The following is a 22,201-nucleotide window of genomic DNA, read 5'->3' as shown; positions in this document are numbered from 1 at the left end:
AAGAGACAGAAAGAGAGAAAGCAATAAATCATCCCCAGAGGACAGACACATTGCAATCCCTTCTCCATTCTCCTTTTGGGATTTTGGGCACACAAGCACATGTGCCTGGCATGTGTTTCATGACTCCAGGTCTGGGACTTGAACTGTCATCATTCACATGGGAGTGTAACGACTTCACCACCACACCACCTGATGGCCCATGAATAACTTTTTTTTTTTAGAAAGAAATTTTTGCTATAGAGTGTGTGTGCTCACTGGAGTGATGAAGAGAGAAAGAAAGAAAGCAAAAATTCGCCCCTCAGGGGGGATGGCCACACTGCAATCCCTTCTCCTCCATTCTCTTCTCGAGATTTTGGGCATGCATGCACATGCACCCTGTGTGAGGTTTAAGCCACCGAGTCCGGGACTTGAACCATGTTCAGCTAAGGAGAGTCCAATGACAGAACCATTACACCATTTGCTTGTCCCTCCATGAATAACGTTTTTAAAGAGAAGAAGGACTAAGTGGGGAGAAAGATGTCTAATCATTTATTTTCCTGTTCATAAAGGAACTTTCTAATCCAGGAGGAAAAAACGGGTCCACTTTGAGTGGACCTTCTCTTTCTCTCTAGTTTTCAGAGAAGCAGTGCCTATTTGGAAAAGTAATATGGATGTGAATGTGCAGAGAGCTATGAAGCTCTCTTCTCTATCAACACGCTATTGGGTGATGATAGTTATGCCAAGAGGAGAGTATTACATAATGACATCAAAATAGGACACTTGAGGAATGTCTCAGAGCTAAAACAGCTGTCACCTGGTATTTTGGCATTCTTGAAGTACATGAAGAAATGGCACTGGAAGCCAGAGAGTACAGATTTTTTGCAACAACAATTTTCAGAGGTCAAGAATATGTTTTCCTCATTTTAAAAAAAGTTAAACTGTTATGATCATTTTCACTTTAGAAAAATGTGAAGCTCTAAAATATGTATTATCCCAAAACACTGCCAACAGGTAGGCTGCAAAGGAAGGCTCTCCTCATTATACCAGTTCTTAAATAGACTTGTTTACCTGGAGATACTTCTCTATTCTGTAGGACTTTCCAGGTCTTTTGTTGTTAGATGTTAGTCATTAATTCCACCCATTTGGGAACATTCTAAGGAGAATAATATGTAAAATTTAAATCTGTCGATTTTGGTGTTGGTAAAATGTCTACTAGGATAAAAGTTTAAACCTTGGAATTTAAATAGAACTGATGGGCTCAATATGTGTAATTTTCTTATTTCTTTACCTTCCATCTTCTTCTTCTTCTTTTTTTTTTTTTTTTTTGAGAGGTTTTCACTATAGGGCGCGTGTGCTCGCCAGACAGAGAGAGAGACAGGGAGACAGAAAGCGAGAAATCACCCCTCCAAGGGGGGATGGTCACGCCGCAATCCCTTCTCCTCCATTCTCCTCTCGGGATCTTGGGCACGCACGCACACGCGCCCAGCATGAGTTTTAAGCCACCGGGTCCAGGACGCCAACCGCGGTCGACTACGTGGGAGTCCAGCGACATAGCCATTACGCTAACTGCTGGTTCCCTACCTTCCAGCTTCTTGAGATGCTGGTCAGATTACTTTAATTGAAGGTTGCTACTCTTGTCCTTCGTTCACTTGGTGAAAGAAGTGTCTGATGCTTCCTTCAATATGAATGCATTGTGTACTATGAGCTAGGGCTGAGACTACAGGGTTGGAAGTTGCAAAATGAACTCCAGAAGTCCCCATCCAGTGTGGGGGAGACAAACACACCAGTCATTGCAGTGACGTGGGACAGAGGGTAAAGTGTGGTTAAGCTCGGGAGGTGGGGGACTTGGAAGCACCATGGGGGACATAGTGCATCTGGAGTGGGGAGCAGACAGTGGGAAGGATGGGACCTGAGATCTGAGTTAAGAAAAGGTATGCAAGCCCGGAGGACAATGTCTCTGCTGTCCTGTGGTCCTGCTCTGCTACTGAGAACCCACATACTTTTTCTTTCTTTCTTTTTTTTTTTTTTTTTGAGAGGTTTTCACTATAGGGTGTGTGCACTCGCCAGGCAGACAGAGAGAGACATAGAGACAGAAAGTGAGAAATCACCCCCCAGGGGGGATGGTCACACCGCAATCCCTTCTCCTCCATTCTCCTCTCGGGATCTTGGGCACGCACGCACACGCGCCCGGCGTGAGTTTTAAGCCACCGGGTCCGGGACGCGAACCGTGGTTGACTACGTGGGAGTACAGCGACATAGCCATTACGCTAACTGCTGGTTCCCAACCCACATACTTTTTATAATTGACAGAATGAAAGAATGGATTAAAATTAAGCATCACCAAAAAAAAAAATATTAAGCATCACCATATCTTCAAGAATTGGCACTCCGTATCTCTTAATACCTCGTCGACATCTGCAGTATAACTATTTGCAAATATCTAGTAAAAACACAAGGTTAGACTTCCCTGCATCATATTTATCAATTCACAGACTCCCACAATACTAGTGCTAAAACAGAACTAAGATACCATCCTCTCAAAAGGGTTTTGCAAAACCCTCATGGAAGCTGGAATTGAGGCTCTGAGAGTCAATGAAGAAAGGACCATCAAAAGATTAGAAATACTTCTTGAGATTACCTTTCTTTACTCGTCTTTCACGAATCTGTGGGAATATGACATCTTTAGACAATCTGTTCTGCCTATGTCCACACAGACTCTCACGCTCTTTGGTTGTCTGTAGACGATATCTCCAAGTCACATCCTCATCTCCTCCTCATGCAGATACCCACGTCAGTGGAGACTGATAGAAAGGGTACAGAATACTGTCCTTCAGGCTTAATTTTTAAGATTTAATTGATGGACTAATGTAATTTCCATGGCCCCAAGGAAGCCTAAACTGAGATGGAATCTATAATCATTATATTTGGGGACATACAGAAGCAGAAACAATTACAGGAGTGCTTGGTTAGAGAACCAAAGGGATACCGTGCAGATGGAAAATAAGGAGCTATTAAAATGACAAGTGGATAGTTCATAAAGTTACTTATATTTATAGCAAATAGATATCACCAATAGGGCTTAACAATCTATTTAGTTACTTTTATTTATTATTATTGTTACTATTATTTTAAACTTGCTATCGGGCACATGTGCTCACCAGAGAGAAAGGAGAGAGAGAGAGGGAAAGTGAGAGTGCAAGCTGCCAGGTCCAGGACTCAAACTGTGGTCATGTGCTCTCTCCAAAGTGAGAGAGCAAGCTGCCAGGTCCAGCACCTGAACTCCCACACCACCTGCTGGTCTCAGTCAGTAATATGATTTTAAGTGAAACACTATCATTTTTTAACTCTTTTCAAGCTGATTGGTCAGGAGGTGCCCATGATGGGATCTCAGAATCTCTTAAATATGTCACATGAAAGGGGAAGAGTTTGACATAACTTATTTTTCTGTATTAATAATATAAAAATATAGAAATTATATCTAATAGAGATAAAATGCAAGACACATAAATCATGTTAAATTTCCTACTAGTCACATGAAAAAGTAAAAAAAAAAAAAAGGTGAAATAATTTTTCAAGGACTGTGGTAAATATACAGAAGACATTGCCCTTTTCACCCTTTTTGAGTGTCCATGCCCGTGGTCTTAAGTACAAGTACACGGGTGTGTCCCCCCTCTCCACTATTTACCCCCAGATCTTTTCTCTCATCTGAAAATGAAACTCCGCCCACTCAATACTGCTCCCATTCTTACTTCCCCTCAGCCCCAGGTAGCTCTGTTTAACTTTCTGTTTCTATGAATCTGACAAGCCTAAGTACCTCATCTACGTGGACTCCTAACAATGTCTGCCCTTTCACATATAGCTTATTTTACTCGGCATAATTTTCCATGCTTCATCCAGGTTGTCACATTTATCCCTTTTAAAGCCAACTGATATTCCATTTTATGTATATACTCCATTTGGCTTATCTACCTACTGAAGGACAACTGGGTTGTTTCCGTCTTTTGGCTAAAGTGAAGGTGAAAAAAAAAATCTAATGTATTCTATTTAATCCAATACATTCAAAGTATTACATATAATCCATTTAAGAATTATTGGGATATTTTACATTTTTTCTAATGTCTTTGAAATGCACTGTGCATTTCACAATTACAGCACATCTCAATTCAAGTCAGCTCCAATATCATGTACTTAATAGCCATACGGATAGCGCAGTTCTATAGGAGAGTTTGCATTTGAGTTTTGGTAAAGGTTTGCCCTGTAGTGCAGCAATTTGGTGCTGTGCAGAGGAAGCTGGATCCCACATGGCTGACTAGGGTTTGAGCCCCAGACCTGGCAGCTTAAAAACCATACCAGGTGTGTATGCCCAAGATCCTGATGGGATGAAGAGCTGAAGGAAAAATGACTATGGTGTGGCTAGGCCTTGGATGGATATGTCCTCTTGCACAAAGAAAAAGAAAAGAAAATCATGATTCCTTCTGGAATTTACCATGACAGACAATTCTGCTTTACTGGTTCTCATACAGCATTAATATTTAGAGCTTGGCTCTGGAGTGAGACCAAACTAAATGCAAATCTCAGGTCTTTCACTAATTAATTCATAATGATGTTGAAATATTATTTACTCTTTCAAAATATCAGTTCCTTCTTTTAAAAAATTTTAAATTTTTGCTATCAGGACTGTGTGCTCACTGGAGAGAGACAGAGAGAGAGAGAGAGAGGAGAGAGAGAGAGAAAGGGAAAGTGAGAAAGTAGCTCTCAAGGTGGATGGCCACATGGCCATCCCTACTCCTCCATTCTCCTCTCATTTTGAGCATGCATGCACACATGCCCAATGTGTTTTTGAAGCCACCAGATCAGGACCTTGAATTGCATAGTCGGCCATGTGGGATCCAGTGCCTTTAACTACACCACCTGGCTGGCCCAGTTCCTTCATTTAATAAATAGGAAAAAAGATACTATTTCTCCCATTAGCTACTGAGTTACAATTAGGTAACATAAAATGCTTAAAGTGGTGCTACCATGAGGTGTGACTTAATAAATAGTAATTATAAGAAAAAAAAACCTACTAGACATTTGTGAGGATAAGGTCTATGTCTGCCTTTCAGAAAATATGTGACACATAGTGAGCAGTTAACACACACACACACACGTAGGAAGAGGGAAAGGGAGAGGAAGAGAAAGAGGGGAGGAGAGAGAGAGAAACCAAATGTGATAGATTGTTAAAAATTGGTGAACTCAGCTGAAGAGCATATGGGGAGGTTTTTGTTTTTGTTTTTGTTTTTGTTTTATTCTTCTATCCACTTTCTGTAAGTTGGAAATTATTTCAACATTAAAAATGAAAAATAAAAAGCATGGGCTTTGGAGAAACTTAGCTCCAAGTCTGGATCCCCCCGGTCTGGTATCTAGCATCTGTGAGACCCTGGGAAATTATTTAATTATTCTGATCTTTGGTTTTCTCATTTGATACCAGGAATGGGATTAAAGGGGTACTGTGAGGATTAAGATGATGCACAAACTGAGCACCTCGCAGGTGGCAGGCCTGTCTGGTAGGCGACCTGATACCCAATTGGGGCTGCAACATACACCTGCCGAACACATGAACAAGCTCCTCCTTCTCACTCAGCCCATCTGCCCAATCGGAACAAGTATTACCACTTAAAGAAAATCACTTTTGGGACCAGCAGTTGGCATAATGGTTATGTCGCTGAACTCCCATATAATCAACCGTGGTTTGAGTCCCAGACCCAGTGGCTTAAACTCATGCCAGGTGTGTGTATGTGTGTGCCCAAGATCCCGAGAGGAGTATGGAGGAGAAGGGATTGCGGTGTGGCCATGCTCCCTGGGAGGTGATTTCTCGCTTTCTGTCTCTCTTTCTGGCGAGCGCATGTATCCTATAGCAAAAAATATCTCCAAAAAAATTTAGAAAAGAAAGAAAATCACTTTCTTCAATTTTTATTTTTTGCCATCTAAAGTATGATATTTCTCTTAACACCTAAATAATATAAAGCAATATCTTGAGTAATGATAGTGATAAATACACCATACTTTTGGATGTTGCTCTAGAGTGTCTTCAGCAGTTTGCTCTCATGTTTCCTGTGACATTAAATGGAATAGGCAGGCATTCAAGCTAAAGTTCAGCACAGTGTTAATAATAGTGAATGTCTACAGTGCCTTGGGTTATGGCTGCCAACGAAGGGGTCATGCCCTTGTTACTTACATCTCAAACAAAGCTTGCATCAGTTCATGGCTGCAGGGTACAAACTGAGGTGCCATTTAACATTCAACTGGGCATCTGCTCCATGATGGTGCTGCTGTCTGTTTGCAGCTCGCAGCGTATTTGGGGCAGGAACAGAGGAGAGAGGGGGACCCAGGTTGTGCTGGGGAGGTTTCTACTCTCAGCCAAAATGTGCACATGAATTTAAAATTACCCAAGAGAGTGTTTCAGAGTTGCCTGCCAAAGCGTGGTGTCGCCTAATCTGGAGAGCAGCTGCTGGGCACAGGCATGCAAACACACACACACACACACACACACACACACACACACGCTCACTGGCCTATACCTGCCTCTACTTGTCTGCTCTGCGCAGATGGCTCTTGGCTTCTGGGTCGCCTCATCCTGCAGGCCAGTCCAGTTAGACCCTCTCTTCTGTGGACACCGGGAGCTGTGGGGCGAGTGTTTCGGCTAAGTCGCCTGCCTTCAGAGTATGAAGGACACTGTCCAGAGAGGGAAGACGGTTATATTTAGTGTTTGGGCCCCGTCAGTGTTGGGCTCCCCACTGCCTCTTCTTTGCAGAACTATCACTGGCCCCTGGTTGCGAACTCTCTTTTGCTTTCAAGCCCACAAAACAAAAACTGAGAGGGTGTCCAAAAAGAGAAGAAGAAAACATTGTTGTTGGGCTCTGGACTCCACTATTGGATTTTGGTGGGGATGAGAAGAGAGAAGTACCAGGCGTGACCAAGCCAAGGTACCTGCACGGTAAGCTAAGAGTCCCAAACCTGCACAGAGGCTTTGGGCTGTTTCTGTATTATCTACCAGCTGGGAACTGCCCACGCTGCTCTCCAGAAGTAGGATCTTCTGGACGCCAGGCAAGGGAATGCAGTAAATCTCAGGTATGATTAAGAACTTTTGACAGATGATGACTCTGAGGTTAAAATAAGTAGGAGCTGCTTGCAAAATAGAGGAGATATCCTGACACTAGGCAAGTTATGCTAAATTGGTAGGCATGATATAAAACCAAAATAAAAATTGTATTGTTATCCTCTTAGGACAAATGGATAAACATTTAAAAAGCAGATTTGGGCAAATGACATTTTTGGTTAATAGCTCAATTTTGTAAGCTGATGTGAATGATCCATATGTAATTTCCAAATCATCATCATGTGCTGAAAATGGAGAAGACTATTGGGTTGGCGACATTGGAGAGAAGGAATGCTTGTTTTGCATGGAAAAATTAGTAGATGAAACTAACGTCTTAAAATGGCAACTGGGTTGTATTCGTTTTCCTTTACTTTGTTCACACTTCTTTGATGTAAGATTTCATGAATGAGGGAAGTCCAGAAAACAGGAGCAGGTTTTTGAGGAAGAGTTTTTGAAAGGTCTTAGATGATACCTATCAAGAATTTGTTCTGGGGTAGCCAGTGGCGTGGTGGCTAAGACGGCTAGATCCCAGATGTCTGACAGTGTGGTCTGAGTCCGAGACAGGTGGCTTGAAAAATACTCCAGTGTATGTGCATGTGTGACCAAAATCCTGAGAAGAGAAACAGAGGAGAAGGGATTGCAGTATGACCGTCCTGCTTGCGGGGGTCAGGAGCTCTCTCACTTTCCCATTCTCTGGTAAGCATATGTGCCCTCTAGCAAATTACTAAAAAAAGAAAAAAGAAAGGAATTTGTTCTGTAACTTATCCCAAAGATCATGACTGGCTATCCATGGATATAGCACATGTCAATTTAATGGGAAATGATGCCAAATTGCTGCAAATGATACCAGAACACGTTCTGCTCACTGTACTTGCTCAAAGGAACATTATTCAATGTTGTAGCTTTGGGTAAAGGAGCTCCATTTAACAGAGATGTGTGCTCGGTTAAGATGCTTGTGACATAGTCGATCATTCTCTTTTCTTAACAACTGATGACCACCTTCCTTTCTGTTCTCGGTATCTCTGCCAGTCTCAGGAAGGATAGCGGTACGAGCCAGATGCTGCTTAACTACACTCACCACGTTCCACATCGTGTTCCACTTGCATAAAGAAGAGCGTGTTGTAGTGTAATATTGGAAAGAACTTACATTACGGCAGAGTTCCTCTAGCTACAGCTAAAAACACTTTTCCTATAATGACACTTTCCAATTTATCAATCAGCTATCCCTCTGAAACAAATATCCTAAGTAAATAATTCTCTATAGCTATCAGTTGACACTAATTCCTATTATGTGTAGTTAACAAATAGCAGAAACACTGTAAGAGCTGTTTGTTACTGAAGAGTTCTAAAGCAAGCAAGAATTTTCATGTACTATTTCCACTCTTGTAAAGCCAGTATGTGGGGTAATTAAGAGAGGTCTACTCTGATGAGAGTTTTCCAAGTAGTTTCCCAAAGTCGGGGGTTTAGGGCTTAGAGAGCCAATGCAAAAATACTCTAAAATGCAGAGGCAAGAAAGGTGTGGATTTTTAGAAAAGAGTACACATTTATTTTTAGAGTTAATCTTCCCCTAAAGTGCATTTATAATTGTCTTTTTTTTTTGCTTAAATTTGATTTAAGTAAAAAATTTTAGTCAAGAATTGGTCTTAGGTAGTGGCACTGTCTCTGGAGATGGAGATATTTTACTGTGGTTTCACGATGATGGTGAAGTTGCTAGATTACCTTTGTAGGAGACTGACATTGCAACTTGCCAAGAGTTGGGCCGGTCCAATGATGAGGAAAATATGAAAGTAATGGGCCCTGTACGCTTTTCTTCAGAATGGAGCCCATATAGTTTCTGTCTTAACCACAGCAAAAATCTCATAACCAAAGAAATATGATTTTGCCTTTCTACGATGTTGTACTAAAAACATTTAAAAGGAAAATGTTAGTTGATTTGTTTTTCTTAGAACTACTAGAACTTAATAACCATTGATGCTGAGTAATGCTGTCTAATAGAGACTCAATACAAAACAATTATATCATGTTAAGTTTTAGTAGCCACATTAAAAATAAATGGTAAAAGTAATTTTTTTCATTATAATCAAGAGGAAAACTTTTTTCTTTTACATTTTTTGCCCTAGGATGCTTATGTTAGCCAGAGAGAGAGAGAGAAAGGGAAAGTGAGAAACTACCACCCAGGGTAGATAGCCACACTGCAATCCCTTCTCCTCCATTCTTCTCCTGAGATTTTGGGCACACACACACACACATACACACACACCCCAAGTGATTTTCAAGGCCCAGGTCCAAGACTTGAACCATGGATGGCCATGTGGGAATTCATTGCTTTAACCACCACGCCAGCTGCTAGTCCCTAAGGGGAAAACGTTTATAGTAAAGAGAGCTTAATGTGTTTGCTCATTTGTTCATTCATTCATCAACAACGCGAGAGCCTGCCTACTTTGTGCCAGGCCCCACTCACATTACTGGGGACATGACTGTGAATGAGGCAAAAATGAACAACAGTCCCTGAGTGTGGGAATGTGCACAGAGAGGCTAGTTCCTAGTGATCGGAACCTGTCCCCTGTGGGTGTTGCCTACCTGGGATTTTCTCCCTCATTCCTGATTACGGTAAAGAATCAGACACCCCCTCCCCCTCTCCCCACACCCACTTTAAAAAGGGTTATTTGGTGTTTACAGGATGTAGAGATAATTCCGTAGGACAACTCAGTATCAAATAATCAGGTTGGAATATGTTTTAGTGCAGACACTTGAGCCTTCTTTGAGGGATACTGACATTTTGTTGTAAGCTGTAGATGTTAAGATGGAAGAGTCTTACTGATACTGTCTGCTTCTTCAAATCGAGTCGACAGAAAGTCCCTAGGCATTAGACAACATTTGTATCATAGAGAAATCTACGGTTCAAATCTGACAAAAGATTAAGGTGTTTCCAGCTCACCTGTTTGACCCAGACAATCGCCGAGCCCCACAATGAAAGTGTAGCAGCACTGGGCTTCTCACTTCAGTTGAGGACACTTTTTATACTGGCATTAAATGTAACAACATCATTTTACACCTATGAGATGTTTCACATTTTCATGGAACTCACAAATCAGGCACTCGCTTCATCCTGTGTGAAAGGAATGGCAGGTCCTGTCAATTCCCTGTTTAGCTGAGGGACAAACTTGGCCTTGGATGTTTAAGGGACTAGCCTAGTTCATTTCTCTCTGATGCACAGCCTTGTAATTTCTGAAAAGAAGAACTTGTCTGTACTCTAAGACAGAAATCGGAAGGCCTGAAGATAAAACATAGAGAAGACAGGTATGGACGTTGGACACTATGGGAGTGGGGTAGATAGCAGGGGTGGTCCGTTGGGAGGAGCTTAGGGAGGAAATACTTAACACATACAAGAAAGTAAAGTTCTCTAAAGGAAAAGATGTATATGGTAATATCCTTGATTTGGTGGTAGTGTAATGCATGTGTTTGAACATATGGAAGATTTACTGCTGAGTGAAGCAAGCCAGGCTATGAAGGAGAGACACTGTATGTCCCCACTTTATACCAAGTGTCCGCACTCTATAACTGAAACTGACGGGCTAAAGGATGTACAAACACAATAGATGGGTGTGAATGCCAGATGTGGTGTGTGTGGAGGAGTGGAGCCTGGGGAAGAACATTTGGAGGAGGGATACAGAGATAGCATTATTGAGACAGGGAGGTAGTATTGTTATATTTTGATCAACTGGACCGGGGAGAAATGTTCACATATTGAAAGGAACACCTTGTGAGCTAAATAATGTGATTGAATGTATTAAAAAAATGTAAAAAAATAAATAAAATAAATAAAAATAAAATTAAATTTAAAAAAAAGAACAAAAAAGAAAAACCCTATTGTGTGCTACAGAGATGTAAGATAATTAAATGTGAAGAAGAAATTTTTTAAAAATTTAAAAATGAAAAAATATAAAAAGCTATGTGTGGATTTGAACTTTTTTTTCACCAAAAATAAACTCATACTTTAGTTAAAACAAAAATAAAAAGGACTAGAAAAATTTTCAGTTTTTTTTTTTTTGAGAGATTTTCACTATAGGGCACGTGCGCTCGCCAGACAGAGAGAGACATAGAGACAGAAAGCGAGAAATCACCCCCCAAGAGGGGATGGTCACGCCGCAATTCCTTCTTCTCCATTCTCCTCTTGGGATCTTGGGCACATACGCACACGGGCCCGACGTGAGTTTTAAGCCACCGGGTCCGGGATGCGAACCGCGGTTGACTACGTGGGAGTCCAGCGACATGGCCCTTACGCCAACTGCTGGTTACCAATTTTCAGTTTTTAACACAAAGTTTTCAAACATTTATGCCTGAAGGGAGTATCAACAAACTGAAACTGCTGACTAAAGGAAGTTTCGGGCCTCCTCACAGTTCATCATATTCTTGCCTCCATTTCCCTTCTAATTTTCACCCTAGAGTTCTTCTCCACGGCCTTTGAAAAATCAGTTTAGTTCTTAAAAGATATACAAGCTACTACCTTTTTCTTTTTGGGTAGAATAATGAATGTAGGGTACTGGGCTGATTAACTTGAGCTTACTCTGAATACTGTTGTAATGAAATAAAAAATTATTCTGAGTTACAAGAATGAAAAAGAAAATAATATCACCCCCTTTTTATTATCTTAAACAAACTGGTGAGTATTTAGGATAGGAACAGTATATTAGTGTATCTACTACATGCAAATGCAAATGGAATTTTAAAATGTTGCTTAGTACCACCAGCCTAGCAGCAGAAATGTCACATCAGATCAGATTAATTGTCCACCTAGCCCCGATCCCACTTCGGGTAGAAGGTGAAGTAGCCCCTGTGGAGAAGCAGTTTATCATGAGCAGGAAGAGAGAGAACATCACAGGAAAAATTCTCTCCATGGGAAAGTGATAAGTGAGGCTCCACAGAGCTGAGAAGTCTTGAGCGAAGGAAGGTCTTTCTGATGGACTCTGAGAATAAATGGATGTGTTAGAAATTAAGACAGCAAGGCTAACATTGCAGAGGGTCCCACACAGAGCTAGGACAGTCTAATGTCAGCTACAAGCATGCAAATACACGGGACTTCGTTTCTATTTTATGTTCTTCCTGGTATTTTTTGGTATACCCATATTTAAGGTTCCTTGTAATTTTTTGGAGGATTTTAGCGACTTTCTTCTCCTGTCTGTAGGTTGAAATAGATGTCACAGATCTTCGTGCTGTCTCTAGGCACAAGCTCTTGATGAGGACATTGGAATCTAGGGGAGGACGGCAAAGTGGGCAAAGTGAAGGTGGCTCTGTGCCTCTCAGAGCTGCTGCTACTGGCCTGACACAGAAAGAGACAGAGGCAGCTGCCTCGGAGTCTGCGAGGTTATGACCAGGGACACAGACTCCTTGCTTCAGCTGCTCCTAACATCTCTACCAAAAGCTATTTTAGGAGTGTTTGCATTTGATCAGGGAGCATGTGGGGTTAAGCCTTATGTTTTTCTACTCAGTTTTAGATCCTAAGCAGGTGCAGCTCCTCGTTCAAATTTTAAAACCTTATCATTGTATTTCCTTCCAACCAATGTAAAAATAACTTTGTATTAGGGGAGAAAAGCATGTAATAAAAATGGAGACTTGTGCTTTCAATTAAGATGAAAAGTATTAGGAATCGAATAAAAAAATGTCACTGACATTGTCTAGCATAATTTTTGTTTACCAAAATTTTGACTAAAAATATGAAATAATAAATAATATCATTTGGCTAGTTAGGGCAATATGTAAGTGTTGGTGCTAATACCCATTAGTCTAACCCTATATTTACTTATTATGCTTGGGATACGGCTGACAAGAACACCACTGTGTATTAAGAATATTTGGGATTGTTTCATAGTATCAAACTGTGACTTATCAGTTGCACTTTGACAATTATAGGAAGGTATTCTCTGACACTCACTGTACTCCCTGAAGGCACATAAAGTTGAAACAAAACCAAAAACAACATAAGACAAAAAAAAAAATCATTTCTTTTAAAATGTTTTACTGCACACCCCTTGCCCCATACCATGCCCTGTGCATCTTTTCATCTTTGGTCTTTGTACTATTCTTTATAATAAACTGGTAAATGTAAACAAAATATTTAAGCCAAGTCTCTGCAGATTTCTTCAAAACGTGGATCTTTCTAGGTCTGCCGAAACTCTGTCTGTGACAGTCCACCACATACCCAATGCATTCAAATGAGAGCTGTCCATTCTCTTAGATCAAAAGATACGATTGCACTGTTTGGGAGATTTAGGAAAGCAGGGCTGCTGGAATCTGCTCCTTGAGATCTAACTCCAGAACAAAAGGGAGTAGGGTAAGCATCTGTCTGGTATACTTGGCATGGGGGGATTTCCTGAGGTGCTAGACTCTCCTGGGGAAACTAGGACAGTCAATTATCCCAAAAGAAGGAGAACACAAATCTGAAGTTATCAAATTATGGAGATTTACTGCTACAGGAGTAGGACATAAGCAACCAGGTGTCTTAATCCCCATTGTGGAGCACTGTCCCCATGACAGGTTCCTTGTTTAGGGAGCGAGGTGGGGAGGGGTTTGGTCAGAGAATCATCTATGTATGGAGCTTCGCCCTTTACCAAGAGATTTGAGGTCACAATAACAGTGTCATTTTGAACCTCGAAGTAGCATGAATTACCCAATTCCCCACTGAAAACAACCAAAACCAACATTCAAAGATTATAGACATATTCTATTGTTTTATCTTCTATTTAAAACTCTAACCGTGGAAAACAATATGGAGGTTCCTCAAAAACTTACAAATAAAACTACCATGACCCAGTAATCCCACCCCTTGGTATTTACCTAGAGGAGAAGAAAACATACAGTCAGACACTTGCACCTCTATGTTTATTGCAGCATTATTCACAACTGCTAAGACACAGAATGAACCGAAGTGTTCAAAAACTGATGACTGGGTTGAAAAACTATGGCACATATGTACTATAGAATGTTACTCAGTCATAAGAAACAACGAGACCCTATTATTTGATTCAAAGTGGATGAATATAGAGGACTTAATATTAAGTGACATGAGCCAGACTATGAAAGAAACACACTGTACATCCCCACTCAATATGCACTGAATGTCTGCACTTTGTGGCAGAAATGGAAAGATCTGAAAATCTGATACATGCAGATACTAGAGACTGTAAGGTTGGGGAGTGGGTAGTAGAAAAAGGGTGATAGAAGGTGGGTGGGAGGGGAAAAGAGAAGCAAGATTCAACAGACAAAAGAATGTAAAGTTTTATTTTGAAAAAAAAAAAACAACCTAAGTTTTGCTTTATTAAAAAAAAACCTTTAACAAGGGCAGTATGTGTGTTTAAATCAATTAAAGGAGAAACAAAAAGCATACAAGGCCACTGAGTTCTTGCTCCTTTAACTTGGCTGGTGGATCAGGAGCACTGGCATCACTTGGAAGTGTGTAAGAAATGAAGAATTTGAGGTTCCACTCTACAATCAGAATCTGCATTTTAAGGTGACATCCTATGTAAGGTAGAGTTTGTTACACCCTAAATCTGTTCTTTCCAACTACCCATGGCATAGGACAACATTTTTCTATAGTCAATGCATCACTGACTGCAATAAAAATTAATTGCTAGAGTAACAATCACATGTTGGAATATTGCAACAATGTAAAATTGGTGCAGAAGTTCCTAACTTTTTACTCTCAATTTCTGACTTCCCTTGCAGCAGATGAGTAAGAGTTTACAGAACAGGATAGGCCTGCCAATCACACTCTGAGTAGCACTCAGTCATGACAGCGGCCTACGGGATGTCAGCAGCCTCACAACTGTTGGGAAATACCTAAAGAGACCAATGAACACTCTGCATACATTTGTCTTACTTGGTCAAGATGATCCATGTGTAGAGCAGAACAATCCCTGTAAAATGGGCTGTGGAATCCAAAGAAAAGCCACACTCAGAGCTTTTCTGAATTATAGTATTTTGTATGGGCAAAATCCTGCTTGATATTGATTAAGGGCATGGACACTGGTGAGAGGCAGGGCATAAGACCATACCTGAATGGTCAAAGTAAGGAAGGACAAACACGTTTTGCTATAGACTAGATAGAGGTTGCTTTATTTTTTAATTTGTTTGTAGGGGAAGAAGGGAGAAATAGTGACATGTCCTATGAAATGTTGTAGTACTGGTCTTCTAGTTCCTAAGGCTGCCAAGACTCTACTTGTGACTTCATTTCTCTTGGGGCTACCAAAACAAATGACATCTTCCAGATGGCATCTTCTAATCTTTCCTTTCCAAACAAGGGCAAAAATGGCTATTGACATTTTCAAGGCAGGTAGGGGTAAAGAAATCATTGAGAATTCTATTCTGGATTTGGGAGGGGGAGGTCATAAGGGAAACCTGTCTGCAAATGCAAATTGCAGTGCCTATTTCTTCCTTCAATTATTCCTGATTTCGATGCTTTTCACTCTAACAGGTAACTAATGGAGCATTAACTTTAAAATTTTAAGTCACAATATTTATAGTGGCTTCATTTATAATTGCCTAAAACTGGACACAACCCAAATGACCTTCAGCTGGTAAATGGATAATAAATTATAGTACATCTATATAGTGAATTACTCAGCAATACTAATGAGACACACGAGAATATGGACAAGCCTCAACTGCATTATGCTAAGTGAAAGAACCCAGAGTCAAAAAGCTACATGCTAAACAAGCCCATTTATATGACACGGGAACACAGAAAACCATAGGGACGAAAGCAGATCAGTGGTTGCCCGCACCTGGGGCTGGGTGGGGGGTAGAGGGTGGGAGGGTAACTGTAAAGGGAGAGGAGGAGGATTTTGGTGAAGGAACTGGCTCTATGTCTTCATTGTAATGGTGGTTACGTGACTGTGTGGGTTGGTCAAAATGTGCAGAACTGGACATCCTATGAAGGACGTGTTTTGCTGTGTACGAAGGAGACTTTAAACATTCGTGTGGCTCAGTATTGATAGGCTCCCACCGCGAACTTCAACCAGCATTATTCTGCTTTGGTGTAGGTGCACTGCAGTTCTTGCACAAATAGTTACTGGAAAATATTACTTTAGGATACTAAAACAAACAGAGGAAAAAGAACCCTTGAAAAATGAGGGGTATTGTTTACGCATCTTGTTTTTATAGATGAAGAAATTAGGCCTGAGATTCCTGGCAGAGAAATATACCTATATTCTTGCAGGGGAAAAAAACAGAGCAACTTTCAGAATCTTGGGAAATTCAACTCTAATTATTCTTGTCACAATAGTATTGTTTAATACAAAAGTTATGGGGCAGATAAACTATGCAAAAGACTCCAAATATCTGCCTGCCAACATCATGCTGAGAAATTGGCCAGCTCTTTCGCCGCCATTTGAAGTCCAGTTCCATACAAGGCACCGTCACCACTGCCGGGACCCCAACTGCGCGCCAGCGCCCCCTGCCGACGCCGTGGAGGACGCGGTGTCACGCGGTGGAGGAGTACAATAACAGAATTTGCGGAGGTACCAAAATCAGCTTGGGCAGGAATCAGCAGGATGCCTGCTGACATGTTTATTGAAGGCTTGGGCTGGGATACCAACAAGAAAGATCTGACTGAAGATTTGGGGAAGTTGTAGACTGCACAGTTAAAACAGATCCAGTCACTGAGGGAGCATGAGGATTTGGATTTGTGCTTTTCCAAGATGCTGCTAGAGATACATTTTGGAAGTAAAAGAACACAAACTGTATGGGGAGTTGATAGACTCAAAAGGGCTGAAGTTTTTTAAAGGGAAAGAACCTTCCAAAGAGGTTTTTTTTTTTTCTTTTTTTCTTTGTGGGTGGACTGAGCCCACTTCTGAAAAACAAAAGAATATTTAAGAGCCTTTAGAGAGATTTGAAAATATTAAACTTCCGATGGATACAAAAACAAATGAAAGAAGAGGGTTTTGTTTTATCATCTATACAGACGAAGAACCAGTAAGGAAATGATCAGAAAGCAGATACCATCCAGCTGGTTCTGGGAAACGTGAAATCAGGGTGGAAGGGCTGCAGCAACAACCACGGAAGGAGGAAGAGGTGCGGCAGCTGGTGGAAGAGGTGGTCGGTCCTAGGGGTCGTGGCTAGGTCAGGCCAGAAATGGAACCAAGGATTTAATAACGATTATGATCAAGGATAGGGAAATTACAGCAGTCCTACGGGGGTGATCAAAACTGTAGTGGCTGTGGCGGACACGAGTGTACTGGGTGTAACTATGGGAACTATGGACACGACGGGGACACGCAGACGACAGTGGCCAACAGAGTACTTGTGAGAGGCCACCTCGGGTCTGAAATCACAAAAACAATTCCCAGCCATACTAAAGGATAACGTTGGAGAAAATGGGAAGGAGATATTATAGTAACCCATCCTGCTGGACGACACTGAAGACCGGTCTGTCGATCTAAGATTTTTGTAAAGGACTCTGTAGTGTACAAGACACAACTGTGCCCAACTATATATAATTTGAAAAAAAAAAAAAGAAATTGGCCAAGGACTGTTGGTTTCTGACAAATACACAATAATAGGAAAACACGATCTGATTTTAGCAGTCAGGTAGACATTGCATGCCCACTGTCTATCAAAAACGACGCCTACAACTGTCATGCCACATGCTCAGGACCAGGTTATCACAGAAGATGATGACTCAGGCCATGTTTGCAAGGGACACAGACTTATTCATTTGTTTACTTATCTTTGTAACAAATAAATGATGTGCCTGGTACTGTCCTGGGTCCCATAAACCAATGTGATCTTAGAATTAACACAGCATCTGGATATGGGACAGTATGAAACTCTAGAACAGAGTCAGGCATTGGAATGGAATACATGAATACTGAACAATATCGAAGCTGGAACGGAACCAGTAAGTGGTGTGTTCATCACTACAATGCAGAATGCCTGAGAGCATGGGTTTTTCCAGATGGTGCCACTGGCTTCCAAATGACAGTTCTGTGTGTTCTGCAACAGACTACTTAACTTCTCGAAGTCCTAAGTTTCCTCAGCAGTAAGAGGAAGAAAATAACTCTACCCGCCTTTATTGGGAGAAGTACCCAAGAAATATAAGGTACTGAGCACAGTTAGTGGAACATAGAGCTCAAGAATCAGGAGCTATAAATATTATTATAGTATTAATAGGACAGAAAACTCCCATCATGATGCTATAGATTGAGTCTAAAATAAAATCAGTCTCTGGGACCAGCAGTTAGCGTAATGGCTATGTCGCTGGACTCCCATGTAGTTGACCGCGGTTCGCATTCTGGACCCGGTGGCTTAAAACTCACGCCGGGCGCGTGTGTGTGCGTGCCCAAGATCCCGAGAGGAGAATAGAGAAGGGATTGCAGCGTGGCCATCCCCCCAGGGGGTGATTTCTCGCTTTCTGTCTCTCTGTCTCTCTCTGTCTGGCGAGCACGCACGCCCTATAGCAAAAACTTCTAAAAGAAAACAAATTTAAAAAAAAATCAGTCTCAAAAGTTCGGTATGCTAGGCTTTTCTAAGAAACTGATAAATGCCTACCAGACCTTGAATACACACAAACAAAAAACTTTGGGCCACTGACACAAAAAGGTCCTGGGGTAGAATCATATGTAGAAATCAAGGGAACAGGCATTTGAATAATGTGTTTTCTTTGGGATGCAAGTTAAGAACCGCTATTATAATTATTACACATTTACAGACAGGTGTCAAATTTTGTGGTTTCAGCACTAAGGAAAAAACCCCAGAAAGTAAACCAGAAATTTCTTGACTGATGTTAAGAAAGTACAAGTATCTTTTTCCTTCTCTAATATTCTCTGGCCTTATGCAAGTAACTTTTCTTTTCTCTCTTTCTTTCTTTTTTCCTTTCTTTCTTTCTTCCTTCCTTCCTCTGTTTCTTTCTTTCTTCTTTCTTTTTCAGTTCACTTGTTCTCTTCTACCATAAAATTTAAATCATGTATTGGGAGTTCCATATTCAAAAAGTGGTAATTTATGGCCCCACAGCCCAGAGGATTTTGAGGAGATGATGGAATTCCTAAATATGTGCAAATTATTCTAGAATGGGAAATGACTCTTCCTGTCTAGCTGTAATTATTTATGTACGAGTACCTTGGGAAAATGTTAAGGGTTGAGCATTGAATTACTCCTTCTAAATAAGGCACTTTCTAAAGGATTTTATTTGTTCTTTCCTGATTTGGAAAGACAGCATGTGTACATACACAATAGCAAATTTTACTATCCTATCATGAAGTGGTTAGGTCAGGTATCAGAAAGATTACTGATGCCTTCAAAACTTGCAAATATGAAGATGGGAAGCTTTCGTTCAAATCGTGACACAGTTGTGCATCTGTCGCTCTCAAAGCAAGCAAAGGAGCCAGGAATTCTACTACCAAAGTGTCAAAGGCTACCATGCTTATGAAACAGAGAAAAACTATAGTCTACCTCACATCCACAGGCACTCAGTCATTTTCCCAGATGGTATCATACAACTGCAATCAGGACCTAAATAATCCAGTTACTTCAGTCCATCATTCCATTCTTACATCCCATCTACTTCTGGGTAGTTCATCTGTACAAGGCCATTTCAACTGCAAGGAGAACTCAAAAGATTCACCTAGGTCCAGTGGAACTAGTCTGTATATAAAACAAGGAGTTTTTGTTCGTTTTAATGGTATGAAAAATATAAAGATTTTCATCTGCATTTATAACACTACAACTAAAGGACTCTCCTACTTGGCCAGATTTGTTAAGTCTCAGGATTATGTAAGGGATAGTATGACCTCTGGGGCAGGAAGGATTCCAGGGGAGACGGGAGTAAATGGCGGCAGATGATCTGGAGCCCCATGTCAGTGTGAACTGGTAGCTACGAACTGACATCTCTTGGCAGTGTCCTGAAATCTACGAGAATTTAACGCTTTCAGTTCGAGGAGATGCGTGTTAGTAGCAAATGCCAGTCACCATGTTAATATGCTTTTTGCATTTCTACCCTTTATACTACTGATCAGAAAACAATTTTCCTGGTTTTACTTCTGCTATCTTACTCATTTTCCAGCATTTTTTTGTTTTGTTTTCAGCAGCAAAATAACCTCTAGCATCTTAAATTTTATAAACATATGAAAACATGTGTTTACTATGTGTTACATGGCTAGGATTATAGAACAACCAGTCAGTCACCACTTGAGTAAACCTATTGGGTGTAACTCATCTAAAAATTAGAAGGAAGGATCAGCAGATGGCATAGTGGTTACATCGCTTAACTCCCACGTAGTCGACCATGGTTAGAGTCCTGGACCCGGTAGCTTAAAACTTGTGCCACACGCGTGTGCGTGTGTGCCCAAGATCCTGAGAGAAAAATGGAAGAGAAGGGACTGCAGTGTGGCCAAACCACCGGGGAGAAAGTGGTTTCTCGCTTTTGAACTCTCTCTGTTTCTCTGGCAAGCGCAAAAATCTCTCTTAAAAATAAAGAGAGAGAGAGAGAGAGACAGAGAGGTAGAGAGAGAGAGAGAGAAATTAGAAGGAAGAGTGCGTTCACAGGAGAAAGGTGAGCAACGGGCTCCAGCCCAGGTAATGGTGCAAGGTTCTGGATCCTTTCACCTTCACCAGGAACAGGTAGTTACAAGAGATGATGCCCCCACACAAAGTTAGATCATCTTCCAGCTCTCAACTGTACCTTGGTGATGAATCAAGGTGAGTTTTTCTAGGCAGTTGTCTGACACGGGGCTACGGATCGTCTGTCGCCATTTGCTCCCCATATCCACTGGAGTCCTCTCTGCCCCAGAGGTCATGCTATTCCTTGCATAATCCTGAGACTAACAAATCTGGCTAAGTAGGAGGGTCCTTGTAGCACATCCATATCAGCCTACATGCAGAACGGGTCAAGCAAGGCTGGCCTGCAAAAGGACTGAACTTCCATGACCATCTTCAGGTGTGTATCTCTGGAGAGTAGTCGCAGTCCAGAAGCTCGCACTTCTGCTCCGAATGGTATTCTACGTGTACTGACTTGTTTCTGTATATTTTTGGCAAGTCAGCCCCTTCTGATTGACTGATCTGATTCTGTGCCTGAATGTTCCATCCATCCAAGCCTACCATTGACAATAATGGCCTGTTTTTTAAATATCTTAATATAACACGTATGAATATTTTGTCTAAGTAAAATCCCTTGAGGCCTATTCTTACAATCTTGGCCTCTAGACTACCAAGCACAGCTCTGTTCATACCATCTGATGGTCAGAAGCTACGTGAAATAAAGGATTTCCGAGATGACGAGTTTTCTGTTTTATGTGGGAAGAGGAAGCTTGTTGATAAAAGGGGCTTCATTTAATGAAAGGAGAGATTCCGTGCTATTTTCAAAAAACCTAATTGTATCCTAGGAGACTGAAAACCCGAGGCTGAGATGTACTTTGTGGAGAGAGAAAGTGAGAACAGTAGTAAGCACCTTGTAAGGCCTTCTGCAAGGTCGTAATCTTTCAGAATATCTCCAGGGATCACATCATCTTGACCTAGCAATTGTTTTTCATTTCTACCTTCCAGGGTCCCTTTGTGTACAGATTAATGACCTGCCCTCAGCCCACTAAGCTAGACTGTTATTCATCTCCAGGAAATACCTTGTCAGTACTGTTTAAGGGTGTATAAGAGGAGCTGTGTTTTAGGTTACAACTGGTTAATCTCACAGCCCTTGACTCTGTTAAATGATTATCGAACCTTCCTGGAAGTCCCTTTTGCCCCAGAATTAGTTCACATTTTAACCACAGTCTTACTTGTAAGCCACGAAGTTGTTAGATATGAGTTGTACTTGATCCTCCCAAAAAGCCTTCGTGGGAGGTAAAATGAATTTTCAAAAACATCTATCACAAATATTACCAGCCTAAATTCCTATAGCTTGTATGTGTTTCCTGTGTTGGGGACTGAACGCTGCCACCCTAAAATGAATCCTGTTTGGGAGCTTCAATTACAGGCTATTTCAATTTTAATCTCTGGGAGAAGAAAACATTATCTACTAAATTGGCTTTGTAATAGACTAGAAAAATGGATAGAGGCACAAATATTTGTATGTTTTTAAGGGAATGTTTATGAGACCTATCT

General features: G+C 41.1%; 1 protein-coding gene across 5 annotated transcripts in view; it reads right to left on the bottom strand.

Annotated features, from left to right (window-relative positions):
• The window catches only part of CMSS1 (cms1 ribosomal small subunit homolog), a 430,734-nt gene that overhangs the window by 92,362 nt on the left and 316,171 nt on the right, over nt 1-22,201 (bottom strand). Inside the window, exon 1 of one of the 5 annotated variants that reach the window (XM_006143549.3) lies at nt 6,540-6,693. The exons of the other annotated variants lie outside the window; for them this stretch is intronic. Within the exon in view, the coding sequence (XP_006143611.1) occupies nt 6,540-6,594 (55 nt within the window). The 5' untranslated portion in view covers nt 6,595-6,693. Of the gene's footprint in view, nt 1-6,539; nt 6,694-22,201 lie in introns of those variants that run through there. 5 annotated transcript variants of the gene reach the window in all.

Source organism: Tupaia chinensis, unplaced genomic scaffold (genome assembly GCF_000334495.1).
Source record: "Tupaia chinensis unplaced genomic scaffold, TupChi_1.0 Scaffold000100_1, whole genome shotgun sequence".
NCBI lineage: Eukaryota > Metazoa > Chordata > Mammalia > Scandentia > Tupaiidae > Tupaia > Tupaia belangeri.
This window is presented reverse-complemented; position numbering and strand designations above follow the sequence as displayed.